The sequence below is a fragment of the Typopeltis vanoorti genome, chromosome 11 (assembly GCF_054136105.1).
Source record: "Typopeltis vanoorti isolate ZY-2024b chromosome 11, IOZ_Tvanoo_1.0, whole genome shotgun sequence".
In the NCBI taxonomy this organism is placed as follows: domain Eukaryota; kingdom Metazoa; phylum Arthropoda; class Arachnida; order Uropygi; family Thelyphonidae; genus Typopeltis; species Typopeltis vanoorti.
Window position 1 is genome coordinate 69,263,594 of NC_143559.1, and position 16,557 is coordinate 69,280,150.

General features: G+C 34.0%; 1 protein-coding gene across 1 annotated transcript in view; it reads right to left on the reverse strand.

Annotated features, from left to right (window-relative positions):
* LOC150101697 (ral GTPase-activating protein subunit beta) overlaps window positions 1-16,557 on the reverse strand; it is a 778,187-nt gene that overhangs the window by 633,555 nt on the left and 128,075 nt on the right. The window contains 1 exon segment of the mRNA XM_090400967.1: window positions 3,851-3,982. Within this exon segment, the coding sequence (XP_090257093.1) occupies window positions 3,851-3,982 (132 nt within the window).

Consider the following 16,557-nt stretch of genomic DNA (forward strand, 5'->3'; position numbering starts at 1 on the left):
TAAGTATTGTATTTCTTCTTTCTGCTTTTCTTCTGTACTGGGGATACTGTATGCTTTATCCCTTAAGGTTTTTATTAGACCTATTTTTTGCTTGGGGTGGTGGTGTGAGGTAGCATGAATGAATCTTTCTGTGTTTGTTGACTTTCTATAAATGGAGAACAATAATCTGTTTTTTTTTCTTTAATTTATTTCTATAAAGATGTCTAGGAAAGGAAGTTTTTTTATTTTCTTCTAGTTTCAGAGTAAATTTTATGTTAGGATGCAAGTTATTAAGATAGTCTTTAAATGCAGTCAGTTCTACTGTTGTTCCTGGCCAAATGATGAGGATATCATCCACATAGCAGAGCCAAATTTTTGGTTTGATGTGTCAGTTTTGTAGAGCATTATTTTCAAAATTTTCCATATAGAGGTTTGCTAGAGCTGGTGAGAGGGATGAACCCATTGCTAGTCCTTCTGTTTGTTCCCATAGTTTGTCTTGGTAAAGGAAGAACACGTTTTTTATGCACTGTTAGTGGAGCTGTACAATGTCCGGTGGGAAGAGATTTTCTAGGATGTTTACTGTTTCATTTTTTGGAATCTTTGTGAAAAGGCTGACCACATCTAAACTCGCTAATATGTCTGAAAGATCTATGTGTATATATTTTACTTTCTCTATGAAGTCTGTGCTGTTCTTAATGAATGATGGTGTTTTTACTATATGTGGTAAAATCAAGTTTATAAGGTGCTTTGCCAGATTTGAGTTAGGAGAGTCCCTTCCGTCTACTATTATTCTCAGTGATATATCTCGTTTATGAATTTTGGGAACTCCATATATTCTAGGAACTAGTGGGTGTTTTGATTGTAAATTTCATTTTAGTTCCTCAGACCAATTTGGTATATTCTTGATAAGTTCATTGGTTTTGTTGTGAGTTCGCCAATGAAAAACTCTGGGAACAAAAAAGAAGGACTAGCAATGGGTTCACCCCTCTCACCAGCTCTAGCAAACCTCTATATGGAAAATTCTGAAAATAATGCTCTACAAAACTGGCATATCAAACCAAAAATTTGGCTCCACTATGTGGACGATGTCTTCATCATTTGGCCTGGAACAGCACTAGAACTGACTGCATTTAAAGACTATCTTAATAACTTACATCCTAACATAAAATTTACTCTGGAACTAGAAGAAAATAAAAAACTTCCTTTCCTAGACATCCTTATAGAAATAAATTAAAGAAAAAACAGATTATCATTCTCCATTTATAGAAAGTCAACAAACACAGGAAGATTCATTCATGCTACCTCACACCACCACCCCAAGCAAAAAATAGGCCTAATAAAAATCTTAAGGGATAAAGCATACAGTATCCCCAGCACAGAAGAAAAGCGGAAAGAAGAAATACAATACTTAACACAGATCTTACAACTGAATGGTTTCAAAATTAAGACAATTTTGTTGACCTACAGGAAACTTAAATAAACAAGACTTCAAGAAAACACAGTAACCCTTCCTTATATCAAGAATGTAACAGATAAATTAGCCAAACTTCTCTACAAGTATAAACATAAAAGTGACTTTCCTCCCACTTGGAAAAATATCAAAATCTCTTCATCTTCCGTAACCTCCACATCACCCAATGAAAAAACCAGGGATTTATAATATTCGCTATTCCTGTGGCATCTGCTACATAGGTCAGAAGGGAAGATCAGGAGAAATTCGCATGAGCAAACATCAAAAGGACGTACAAAAAAAGAGAGGACATCTGGCTTGGCATTTCACACAGCTTCTACTGGTCATGATGTACTCTGGGACAAAACAAACATGTCCTACATTGATAAAAACTGTTTCACAAGAAAATTCAGAGACAACAAATATGATTCAAATTTCTATGCAATGTAACAAAAATCAAGGTTTGATTTTAAATCAAGTTTGATCAGCATTTATTAAAAATTTACCAAGTTCAGACCTCAGACAGAGTGAAAGTGAACCACAGAACGCGACATCAAATAGCATTGTTTCCAGCTTACACGTATTAACGGTTGTATAGATCTGTTATTTGGTTTTTTTAACAAACTTTTTTCATGTTCATAATACCAACAAATGAACTGGTTTTTCATAATTTCTTATAGTTTGTGCTTTAAACTGTTAGTTCTCTTTACCCCTGAAGATGCTAGTTTGATGACTAACGAAACTTGTCAGGTTTGTTTTTTAGTACTTGTTTAGTTTAAAAAACAGTTCTTTTTAATAAACATGTAGTCACAAAACCGGAATAATTTGATTGAACTTCTTAACCACAGAAACCTCCGCATTTTTCTGATATACAGTTTTTCCGAAGAGATACTTTTTTTTTTCTGAAAAGCTGCAATTTGTTTTTTTCAAAATTTTCAAAATATTTTCATTTTTCCCCTGGATACTTCTATTAACACTATTTATGTAATTAAAAATATTGGCTAAATATGCCATTACAGCACACCAAATTTCATTTTGAAGACATTTTACCAAAGCATCTGTACCTTCATTTTGAAAAAAGGCCAATAATTCATTCTTAAGTTCTAAAATTCGGAATAGCACTTCATCACTGGATAACTTATTTTAGTGTGCAAAAGCAAAGATTCGTACTTGGCTTTCATAGATATGCAAAGTTTTTTTTAAAAAAAAGCCTACTTTTAAAGGTCTTGGCTTGATGTAATTTACCATATTTACAACTTGGTTTAGTACAGGATTCGATATTACCGGTAATGTTTTTGAAAATAGGGATTCTCTGTGAAAAACATAACAAAACAGTGCATTGATATAAAATTTGATTTTATTTTCTTTGCAAGGGTAACAAATCCTTTAATAGAGCCTACCAGTCTATTGGCTTAGAAGTCAGTGCGCATAGCAGTCTTCCGTTGTTAGGATCACAGTAGCCAATTACACTCAGAACTGTGTCATGTGACATCTTTCACCAATTGCGGAAATTTCACCAATTGCAGTGGTAACCAGTTCCCCTAACTGGTTACCACTGCGGAACACTGGTAACCAGTTAGGGGAACACTGGTTAAGAACCACTGATCTAACCAATATACTATCTATTCCTATCCTCTGTAATATGTACACCAACTTATCATGTGGTAATCTATCAAAAAAGGTTTTTGTAAAGTCCAAGAATATCACTGTATATGATTCTCCCTTATCCAACACATTCATCACCTTATCGTAAAATATAAGCAGATTGCTAAAAAAAGATCTGCCCTTCACAAACCCATGCTGACCATCATAGAGAATTTATGTCTATCAATCCAGTCCTGTATTCTATTTCTAATCAATTTTTCCAACACATTGATCACCACTGCAGATATACAGACCAGTCTATAATTGGAAACTTCTGTTCTCAAACCATGATTGGGGAGAGGTATTATTTTGCCTTCTTTCCACTACTTAGGAACCTTCCTCACCACAAGCCTTTCATATACTATATATATATATATATATATATAAAATTACGGGGATAAAAATCTCTTGTTGTTTTACAGCCAGTAAGCTGTATATATATATATCACCTGAAGCATACTTTGCCTTCATGTTTTATAGGGCTACATAAGAAAACATATCAATTATTATTATTATTATTATGTGATACCTCCAGGGAGTTCAAAGACTCATCAAGGGAGGGCACCTCATCTACATCTCTCTACTACTCAATTCACCCACTACAATGAACTGTAACTACACCAACGCCATCTACCGCCCACCACCACTAGTATTTTCACTTGGCCAACCAGGCTGGCTATAATCATAACTCTCTATTACCCCCACTTTTTCATCAGAATCTTAGTTTCATTCTAATATCTATATCATGCCTTTATTAATTAAAAAAATTTTAGATACCTTTTGTTGCTGTCACACCAAGGCCTTTGGTAATTCCCCGTCTATTATGCGGTGGAGTTACAGATGATGGCTGTGTATTTGGGTGCAATTTTTGTGACTGCATTACATCTTCAGAATCAAATTGTGCAACTCCTAAAAGGCATAATTAAAGATTAATTTTACATTAATCACATTCAAGGATTATGCTGTACAAAAGTAGCTAAACAAATAGCTATTTATCATGCTGCATAAATATAGTATTTCAATATTAGTAATTTATGTTTAACATTTTTAATTAACATATACATTATATATATACAATATGTACAGCTTTTTCATTCATTTATTACACTAATAATAAAGTCATTTATTATACTAACTTAACATTAACTTAAAAGAAAATGAAACTATGGATCAATATTCATATAACCCAGAAAGACCATCTTAATAAGGCCAATTTGGCCTTTACACATTTCTGCTTTGCATTTTTTAATTATTACATTAGAGTTTTTTCTTCATTCCATTCCAACCACCCATCCCCTCAAAAAAAAAATGAAGGAAAGAAAATAAAAGATAAAGAGATATGGATACCTTTCATTAAAAAATGAAAGAAGCTAGTTTTATTTCTATTGTTACAAAATTGGAACTTTTAAACTGTTTGTTATGTTGAATTTTTTCTTGACAATTATTTATAAGACTATTACACTTTTTTTTATATATATAATCTTTGTCAAGTAGCTTTATTTTATCCTCCTACATGTTTCGCCAATTTTTCTATTGTCATGCTCAGGGAATACAAACTAGTAAGCTAAAATGAAGGTTACAGACTAGGTTATAACTGATGGTTCTAATTCATACAAAAAATTGGTATTGTGTGTGACAATGTGCGTGTCTCGTTAACGTGATTTATTCGTTAGGGCTCATGGCATAATTGTTATGAAAGTTCATTTCTTTGATGTTTAATGATCTGATTAAAGTTTTCCAAATTTCTGGTAAAATTAGGCCTTGATTCTTGTTTAGGTTTTCAGTTTTACGGGCGACTGTAGCTGCTTCTTTAAAGGTTCTTGAATGGTAGTTATCTTCTATGTATGGCATAAGGCTCTTATCCCACTCAATGTGATGGTTAGTAGAGGTAAAGTGGCATGAAAGGCCTGAAATGTCTTGTCTGTTATTTCTGATATATCCTATGTATTCTTTCTTTCTCGTTTCAAAGCTTCTAGAGGTCTGACCTACGTAACTAATACCACATGAGCAAGGTATATTATATACTCCAGAGTACTTGTAGAATGGGTGAGGATCTTTCGGTGATCTTAAAAATTTCCGAATAGTGTTGATTGGTTTGAATGCCACTCTGATCTTATGTGGTTTTAAAAGGTTAGCTAATTTTTTGGAAATGTTGCTGACAAAAGGAATCGTAATTGTACTGATGTATTGGATGTCATCACGTTGTCTATGTGGTATATCAGTAAAGAGAATCTTGTTACAGAGTCTTTTTGGGTAACCATTTAAAGAAAGTTCTCTGGATATTGTAGTTAATTTCGTTAGTAGGTCATCCTTATCTGTCGTATACTCTATAGCTCTTTTCTTGAGAATGGATAATGCTAAGTTTCTGAGCTATGTGATGAGCTGAGTTGAAATGGAGGTAACGTCCAGTATTTGTAGGTTTTCTGTACACAGATAGGTTGATACTATTATTGGTTTGTTTCTTTATTAAAATGTCAAGGAATGGCAGTTTTTCATCTTTTTCCATTTCTAATGTGAATTTGAAATGGAAAAAGTTTCTATTGTGGAAACTATTGATTTGGTTGAGGTAATTCATTAAGAAAAAATTAAAAATCTATTATCTGACGGGTCTGTATATGAAGTTCTCAGTAGAGATCCTACTACAAAAAACCATAATGACACCAATGAATTATTACATGGAATGAATAACTAGCCTATAGAAGTAATAAAAAAGCTAAAATCAATGCACCCACTAACTCCTAGATTGTATGGCCTTCCAAAAATTCATAAAGGTATACCATTACGTCCAATAGTTGATGGAATCTATTCTCCCACTTACCAACTGTCCAAGTATCTTGCGAAGATTTTACAATAACACATTCACGTCTCGGATACTTATATTAAAAACTCAAAACATTTTATAAATAAAATAAAAAACATCCCTATCTTTGAAGAGGATATACTAGCAAGCCTGGACATTACATCTCTGTTTACTAACATTCCAGTGGTTGAAGTCATCAACATCTTAGACAACTTGTTCCCAAGAAACATCACTACTTTGTTCAATCACTGTTTAACTTCTATTTTATTTGGCAAAAAATGATCTACAACTCACTGGATTAGCCATGGGTAGCCCCCTCTCACCTCCTTGTGCTGACTTATTCATGGAAGATCTAGAGAAAAAAATCTTATCCCAGATCATTCCAAAACCGAAAATTTGGTACAGATATGTAGATGACATCTTTATCATTTGGGATCATACGAAAGAAGAACCTCAACCAAATCAATAGTTTCCACAATACCATCAAATTCACATTAGAAATGGAAAAAGATGAAAAACTGCCATTCCTTGACATTTTAATAAAGAAACAAACCAATAATAGTATCACCCTATCTGTGTACAGAAAACCTACAAATACTGGACATTACCTCCATTTCAACTCAGCTCAGAAACTTAGCATTATCCATAGTCTCAAGAAAAGAGCTATACAGTATACGACAGACAAGGATGACCTACTAACGAAATTAACTACAATATCCAGAGAACTTTCTTTAAATGGTTACCCAAAAAGACTCTATAACAAGATTCTCTTTACTGATATACCACATAGACAACGTGATGACATCCAATACATCAGTACAATTACGATTCCTTTTGTCAGCAACATTTCCAAAAAATTAGCTAACCTTTTAAAACCACATAAGATCAGAGTGGCATTCAAACCAATCAACACTATTCGGAAATTTTTAAGATCACCGAAAGATCCTCACCCATTCTACAAGTACTCTGGAGTATATAATATACCTTGCTCATGTGGTATTAGTTACGTAGGTCAGACCTCTAGAAGCTTTGAAACGAGAAAGAAAGAACACATAGGATATGTCAGAAATAACAGACAAGACATTTCAGGCCTTTCATGCCACTTTACCTCTACTAACCATCACATTGAGTGGGATAAGAGCCTTATGCCATACATAGAAGATAACTACCATTCAAGAACCTTTAAAGAAGCAGCTACAGTTGCCCGTAAAACTGAAAACCTAAACAAGAATCAAGGCCTAATTTTACCAGAAATTTGGAAAACTTTAATCAAATCATTAAACATCAAAGAAATGAACTTTCATAACAATTACGTCATGAGCCATAAGGAATAAATCACGTTAACGAGACACGCACATTGTCAAGCACGATACCAATTTTTTGTATGAATTAGAACCATCAGTTATAACCTAGTCTGTAACCTTCATTTTAGCTTACTAGTTTGTATTCCCTGAGGATGACAATAGAAAAATTGGTGAAACATGTAGGAGGATAAAATAAAGCTACTTGACAAAGATTATATATAAAAAAAGTGTAATAGTCTTTTAAAGTGTTTGTTATTACAGAAACATTTTTAACAGGATGGTTTGTAAGGATTCTCTGCTAGAGCAAAGAATCTTTGCCTCCACTCTCCTTTCTGAAGCCTGCAGTTCACTTTGCTCTCACATTACTCTCTTATTTGGAAAAATGAGCACAACTACTGAAATCTACTTCCAAAACCACATAGACTAAATATGTTTCCTTAGCAAAGAATAATCAGGTATCTATGAGACATTATCTAGCCGAATCAAAACAAAAAAGACCATATAATCATATTTCAATTTTAATGTTCTCATATAATGTACTCTATATAACGAAATCTGTGGTGAATTCATCACTAAAAACACACGTACTAATCACAGTATTGGTTATTTAATTCCATTGGGAGAAGTCGAAACTTTTACACAGATCTTTATATAAATATGAACGTTTATATAAAGAAAGTGCTGAAGCCCTACTACACAGACCAAATTTAAACCGCAACGACATTCTTACTATTCCTAAAATATGGGAAATTGTCATACAAAATTGTGTAAAATAATCTTTATATATATATATATATATTTTTTTTTTTTTCAGTTATATTTAATTTACTTCTATAACACGTTACTGCACGTATAGTGAGATTCCATTGTAATCATGTGCCCTAACTGTATGTTATTCCTAGTATTGTTTGAACAACTGTACTGATAATGTTCCAAGATACTTGGGATGAAATATTTACGAATTAAATAGTCAATGCTGTGGTTAGTACATGTGTTTTTAGTGATATAATGTACTCATCTTTTTTTTTGTTGTTGTTGCTATTGTTGACTTGCCAAATTTTTCTGTTTAACTGCTCCTTCCTCCACTCCATTTAATGTAAACTTTTTCTTAATAAAAATGGAAGAGATTATGTTATTATCTACTTTTTTGTAACAGAAAAGAATTTGAATTTACTGAAACACTTATTATTATTTTTTTTTGGTGCCACATTACATATAACAACCATAGTTTTTACACAATGAAAAGCAACAACATTTTACTTAGAGAATTTCTTAATTGGATGTTCAAGGGACAAAACTGAACAACAAGCAAAATTAAGCTGAACAAGCCTGTAAGAATGCAAAGAACAGACTGGAGCTTTACACAGTCTTTGATAGTCACTTTCATCATTCAAATGGATAATGAAGAGATAAGTAATAATAAACATCCCAAAAACTCCTTCCTTCCTGTTTTATACACATAGCCCTACATTCGAAACCAAATCCAACAGAATAGGGTGGTTAATCCTTATTCCTGTAGTGTCTCCAACATCTATTCTTCTGGCAAAGTTGCCTATTTTTCAGAAGAAAAATCCCCGTCACCTTCATATGAGACCACCTAACTCACCTTTACATGATAAGCCAATTTTTCACATCTCAGATGGGAATCAAATCGAGGTCTTTTGAATCAAAGAGCCTCATTGAAACTGTATGCACTAAAGAGGCTCACAATTAAAAATGGAAAATATTACATAATTTTTACATACAATAATTTATGGTAACATTTCATGACCATTTTCAATGAATTGCAAACATAAGAGAACAGAAATAAAACAAAAAAAAGCAAATCTTACAAATATGAGATGTTTCCAGCATGAACAAAGTTCAATCTATATATACAATTAAAGTACAAAACAAAAAAAACTTTTGAAGTTTATTTTCAGGCACAAACTTTGTTTGCTTACACTTGGGTAAAGGATTAAATCAAATTTATTAAAAAAAAAATTTAGTTATAGTAGAATACACTATTACTTTCATTTCTAATCATATCTGTCTCATCCACAGAGAGATTATTTCTAACAGAACAGAAATTATTAGAGAAAACAATTTGTTAAAAGAACCAAGTGTGCTACTAGAATTGTAAAAACTCGATGTAGCTTAAAAAATTCCAAAGCACATTACATCGATTTTTTATACAGCTCAAGTCCCATGAGAACTGTAAATAACCTTGTTTGTTTCTATGTATTTTTTGCAAAATATTAATGTAGCTAACCCTGTGGGAAGTGAATATATTTACTGTTTTAACGTCAAAAATAAAGGCAATGCTTTCCCAGGGGAACTTTGTATATGTATACAGTTATGTGCAAGAGTGCAGGAAAAATTGCTTACTAGTTTTGTATATAAGAGTTGCTTACTGTGCTAACACCTTTAAAGATAGTATCTAAGAGTGTCGCTAGGTTTAGAGAAATTTCCGTGGCCCCGAAAGGAGAAGCAAAGTATCAAAGAGGTCTGCTAGTTTTAGAGACAAGTTTCGGAGGAGAATAAAGCGTGGGTTAAATTTAAAAAGAAGATAAAAGAGTCATGCCAAATTCTTTGGGGGGGGGGGATTACTACCCTTAGTGCATGGTCGTGAGATCACAAAACAAAAAGGACTAAGCCAAGGATAAGGGGACTTCCCGGTTCCATTCGCCAGAAAGAGGAGCTTCCAGGCCAGAGAGAGAGAGGCCTTCCAGACATTGCCAAAGAAGGAAAGGCTTCCAGATGCCAGAGAGAGGGATCTCGGTTGAAACTTGGCGGCAGTTCGAGCTATTGGAGATGACAGTTGTCCAGGCATTTTCGGCGGGCCCAAGCATAGGAAATAAGGCGATGTAAATTACCTGAAGCAACTTCGCTCGGAAGATTTTCTTTTTCGCCATGGGAGAACAACCTTTTGCCAGTCGCAGTCCACAGCCTACTATTTTCCCGATGAGATATTACTGAAGCCAGACATTCCTGAGGAAACACCAGATCTGGGATGAGAGAAATGCCATAAGCCTGTAGTCAAAGACTTTTGACTGAATGTGCGATGCAGAGTTTTTTTGTAAGTTCAAACCTTTTGTATATTCCGTCTCATAGTAGGTTATAGAAAGACTTTTAAGAAATTCTTCAATAGTAATAAGAAATATCATTAAGAGTATTGATTGGCATATTGGAAGTTGATATAAAAATTGAAAAGATAACTTAACAGAGAATTAGCTAACCTCTTTGCAAGTAAACTAGAAGTTTAATAAGTTGAATTTGTAAGCGGAGAGTGCTTAAGGGTCAAAGCTGTATAACTGAGAGGAGACCTCCACATAGCCTTTAAAGGAATGCGGAGAACCGACCAGGGCTTCTGACCTAATGTCCAATCCTCACCTTCTCATCGTGCACCCTGTTGGGTATCTACTTGGATACTGAACGAATGAGGATGGGCTGGAAATTTGAGATTTAGCCGACCAAATTGTATTCTTATTGGTTAAAACAAAATACAAAATGATGGTACAACATGACAAAATTTCATGCCGGCTGAGGTGTCGCCCGGTTAAACAAGGCCCCCGTTGTTTTTGCTAGGGAACCTGGGCGAACAGCGAAAAGTCAGCCACTGGAACAAATCGGAAAACAAACCCCAACTCAACATCACCAGAGTTAAAGATCGGTACTATCAACATAAGAAGCCTGAATGGCAAAGAAATGGAGCTAGCTGAGGAATTAGATAAGTACCAGAGCGACATAACAGGGGTGACTGAAACAAAAAAAGACAAAAAAAAGGTGAGATCTTTCTGAGCAATAAATACAAAATGTTATATTCAGGCAATGACAATCAAGGAAAAGAAGGAGTAGCCATAGTATTCAACACTAAATACGAGGCTAATCTTCTTGAATGGCAGCCAGTCTCAAGTAGAGTGATGTAAGCAAATATCAGAATGGGGAACTGGACAATGAGACGTATTTGTGCCTATGGTCCCACAGAAGGTTTTACTAAAGTAGAAGTGGAGGAATTTTTTGAGTCTTTAGAGAAGGCAACTGACACAATGAAAAAGAAAAAGTTGGTCCTTGTTGGGGACCTAAATAGCAGAGTAGGAAATGATTGTCAGACATACAAAAATTTTGGGAAAATTTGGAGAAAAGAGCAAAGCTAATAATAATGGCAAATACCTGTTGGATTTCTGCTCAGGACATGGACTGGTTATTACTAACACCATGTTCCAACATAAAAGTGTGCACAAATTCACATGGAGAGAAGAGGCAAGGAATAAGAAAAGTCTCATTGACTATGTTATTGTTGATAGTGATGTTTTCTCCCTGCCAAGTGCAGGACACCAGAGTGTACAGAGGATTTGAAATTGGAAGTGATCACTATTTAGTCTTGAGCAGGATAAAATTGAATTTCATATTGAAAAGAATAACATGTAAGAAAGTTTTAAAGCGAATAAAAGTTGAGCAGCTCTCAGATGTGAACTGTAGACAAAAATACAAAAAGATTATTGAAGAAAAAATGAAAGAGTTTGAGAACAGGAACCAAATCTTGGAGATTCAGTGGCAAGCCTTGAAGAAAACCCTGATTGATTCAGCCAGAGGCATGTGGTGAAGTTGTCTGCAAAGATAGAAAAATCAGAACTCCATGGTGGACACAGGAAGTTAAAGTGGTAGTGAGCATATCAAAAGTTCCTGGCAAATAAGTCAGCTTGCACTCTTAGAGTATATAGAGACAAATGTAAGAAAGCTAAACGCTGTGTAAAACTAGCTAAACAAAAGTCATGGGAGGACTTTGGCAAGAACATAGAAAATAAATATCAAGAAGGTGGTAAGATATTCTGGAGGTTGTTGAAGAAGCTTAGAAATGGAAGAAAGAATGCTCTAAAAGGAGTAACAGATGATAAAGGTGACATGAAAAAGGGAGACAAAGATATCCTTGAAGTATGGAATAATTACTTCAAAAAAATTGTTAAATGAAACAAACAGTGATAGCACAGTGGTAAAAAACACTCAACAGGCATACAGTCAGGAATACATATCCATACTTTAAGTAGAAAAAGCCAAAGGTTTGAAATGGGGATAGGCAGCAGGAGTAGATGATATTCAACCAGAAATGCTGAAGTATGGTGGTATAAAAGTCTTACAGTGGCTGCACTGCATAGTTCAGAAGGCCTGGACAGAGGGATGAATTCCTGATGACTGGAGTCGAGCCCTCATAGTACCCATATATATAAAAAGGGAAATAAAACTGAATGTGAGAATTACAGAGCTATTTCCCTACTGAGTGTTCCGGGCAAGATTTATGCCAGTATACTTGAGAAACGGTTAAGAATTGTGGAAGAAAAGCTTGGTGAAGAACAAGCTGGATTCAGGTGAAATAGAGGCTGTCAGGATCAAATCAGATCTTCACTTTACGACAAATAGTTGAGAAAGCACGGGAATATAACAAAGATCTGTATTTATGTTTTGTCGATCTGGAAAAGGCATATGACATGGTGCCAAGAGAGAAGCTATTCAAAACACTACAGTTATATGGTGTCAATGGGGCATTATATCAAGCAATACTTAGTGTTTATTTGAGTTGTAAATCAGCAGTCAGAATTGGAGAAAGTACACACATGAATTAAACAATCTCCCTATTGTTTAATTCATGTATAATTTGTAAATAAATGTGTTTTAATTATTTGTTAAAAGAGTGCTGCCTGATCTTTTATTTTACAACTGCACTGTTCTTAAATAAATCGGACTTGTGAGCAGGAAATAATTTAAGGCAATAAAAACGCAGTTCAGTTACTTACGAACCATGACTGTTAAAGTAAACATTGATAAAAGAAACTTCGCTCATGAGAGAGAGGGAAATCTACCGGAAGTTTTATTTAGTCTTATGCCAATGAAATGATATATTGGTGGCGCCGTCTGACAAAATAAACTTCCAGTATTCATAGGCATTCGACTAGTAAATATGGAAGGTGGATAATCATAGTATGCAGTATAGTAAGTGAGAAAGGATAAGAGAGAAAAAGTGCATAAGAGTAAAGTTATAAAGAATTAGGAATAGAATAAAGATAGAAGAGTAAAGATAGAAGAGTAAAGATAAAGAGATATTACATATATAGGTAGAAAAAATAATATGAGTTTACAATGGCTCAGAAATCAGAAGATATTACAGAATAGCCTAGTTGCCAGGTTATTCTGGAATGGAGTGCTTAGGAGAAAAAAATTTCCAATTTGTTCTCCAGTTCTCCAATATGATTTAAGCTTTGGTCTACTCATGATACTATATGTGCCATAGGTTTAGGCTTATAATCCTTTATGAATAGGATTCATATTAAAAAAAAAATTCCTTTACTTCTGTTAATTTTATTTTATGTAAATATACCTTATTTTGTGTAAAATAACAGTCAGTTAGTTGAAATGACTAGTTTTCCACAGAAATTTTAATATTGCATTAAGAGCTGATACAAATAACAGTGGTAGGGGCATAAAGGCCTGCTAGATCACCATAATTGCTGCATTGAGCTCTGCTATAATAGATACTTACCATCCTGCTTATTGAAAGATTTATTTCAGAGGAGCATAGTAATTCCAACTTGTAATCAAATTAAGCAAACATTTTAGCCTATTCAATCTCACCATACACACATTTATGTGACAGCCAACTGTATCGGGTAAACAAAATTCACAATGTCACGGTAGGCTTTCAGCTATTTTAGCTATATGTGCACAGAGTTGATTTCCTCTGAAATTTCAGCAATTTTGTCTACTAAAAGTACAGCTTATACGCTGGCTATTTATAACTGGATTTTTAAGGAAATTACAATGTAGACTATATTAACTAAAATAAATTTAATTAATACTTCCAATATTTCACCAAAGTTAAAATTGCCATCATCAGGAAAAAAATATAATAAATACATGCATGTAGGCGCTACACTAAGTAATGAAGATTTTCTTAAGTATCCTTAATAAAAATTTTATAATTAGCCAAAGCATAAGGAGAAAAGTGCTACTATGATAAACAAAGTCTGGAAGTGAATACACAATTATATGCTGCTGATGCAAAGTTGAGTAGGGCGATAGGCATATCTAAGTATCCCTGAAAGATGCCAGACTGATTTTATGGCAAATGATAATATATGTGTGTGTGTGTGTGTGTGTGTGTGTGTGTGTGTGTGTGTGTGTGTGTGTGTGTGTGTGTGTGTGTGTGTGTGTGTCGTTTGTTGCTAAGGGCAAGGTTATGCATTTTGAACTGAGGATATTGCAAGTGAAGTATTCATATCAAAGGGAATTTGCTCAAGTAGTTGATGGAGCTAAGTTAAATTTTAGAGGCTACGACAGATAAATGTAATGCTGATGAGAACAGTAGCTTGAAAGAATAAGGAAAAATAGAAAATGTTCAGGAGCAAATAACCAAGATGATATCTGGCCTGTGGAATTTTGAACATGAAAACAGAGTGAAAGAATGTGGGCTTACTTTCTCTACATCCATAGTACAGATATATGGAAAATTTTTCAACTCATGGCTTTTCTGTTCAAAATATGGACTAGTCATTGCTATCAACATTGCTAGAAAAATATTAATAAATTAACTTGGAAGTGTCATAGTAGTTATACTACTATTGATGGTCATATTTGGGAATGATCCAGAATACAAACAGCATACAGGAATTTAAAACAGGTCACCATTGCAAGGTATTCAAGAAAAACAAAAGTTAGTAATATATTAAAAGGAAAAAGTATACCAAAGTTCTGAAATTAGTCTAAGTTGAACAGCTCTCCTTGTATACTTCAGTGAACTTCAGTGTTCACTCAAGTATACAAATGTTGAAATGATTAATGATATCAGGAGAGTATGTGGAGAAGTTATATGCTGGAAAAGATGAATAAATTTATCTTTAAATTAATTTAAAGTTAAATTAATTTAAATTTATTTATCTTTATTTTATTTATTTAACAAGAAGTTAAAGAAATAATAGATGAAAAGAAGAAACCACATTAAATTCAAAGCAAGTAACTTTTCATATAGCAATTACTAGCTTGGAACATTATGTGTGTGTGCGCGCGCGCGCACTAGCAACCAGAGGAAAATGTAGAAAAACTAAATTATATGCAAAAGATGTAAAACTAGAGGAATATAGGAAAATTTTGTTATGAATACAGAAGACAAAAATCATAAAGTTGGCAGAAACTTTTGGAGGCAACTAAGAAACAAAAAAGAGAAGAATGAATACTAAAACAATGCAACATAAAAAAAATACAAAAATTGACAATCAGGATATTCTGGATATCTCAAGTAATTACTTGGAAAAAAAATTAAATCAAGTATCCTGATAAAGTATCAGGGAAAGAAATAATTAACCAGATTTAACACTAAATGCAAAAGGAAATTTCAAGTAACACAATGTAGGCAAATTTCATAATTTGCTAGAAGGAGAAGGATAAAAGTTGTACTTGGGGAAAATGAACAAATGGAGCAATTTTGAGTCATTAAAGAAGCCAGCTAGTAACTAACAAAGAAAAGGAAACAAATAATCCTTGTTGGAGATCTAACAGCAGAGCAAGATATGAATATCAAATATATATAAAATTTTGGCAAGGGTAGATCATACCTCAGTAACTTGCTCACATTTTATAATATAGTGATTAATATGTGATATAATATAGTGAATTACTTGGGAGGTGGCTAAAGGTGTAGAATTTTCAATTAAGACAGGGTACATGTGGAATTATCGGGCAGGAAAGTATGACAAGCTTAGGAGTTTGATTGGTTCAGTGCCATGGCATGTACAACTGCAAGGACTAGAAGTTGATAGTGCATGGGAGGTAGTTAAGAAGTGCTTGCATGAAGCAATGGCTGACTGTATACCTAGAGTCCGAATAATAAATCAAGTAGGGGTTAAATGGATGAATAACACCATTAAGCTTGAGTTGCAAAAAAAGAAACAACTATGGAGGGAATTTAAGGAGAAGGGTGACCGGCAGGCACATGAACGGTATAAAGCGCAGGCCAGAAGGGTGACGAGTGTGGTAAGAAAAGCAAAAAAGGATTACGAAAGAACATTGGCCATGCAGGCTAAAGAGAATCCTAAACAGTTTTTTAGATATGTAGCAAGTAAAAGGAAAAATGTACATGGCAGATTGATTTTAAAGAATGCCGATGGTAGGGAGGTAACTGAATCAGTTGAGATAGTTGAGTTACTGAGTGAGCACTTTGCAAAAGTATATCATCAAGGTGGTGACATTGCAGAAACGAATAAACCAGTAGATTATACGGGAATTGTGGTTAATGAAGTGGAGGTGAGTAGTCTATTGCATAACCTCAATGTCAATACATCTGTGGGATTGGATGGTATACCAGCTCGTGTTGTACGAGAAGCAGCTAAAGAATTGTCAGTACCCTTGACCAT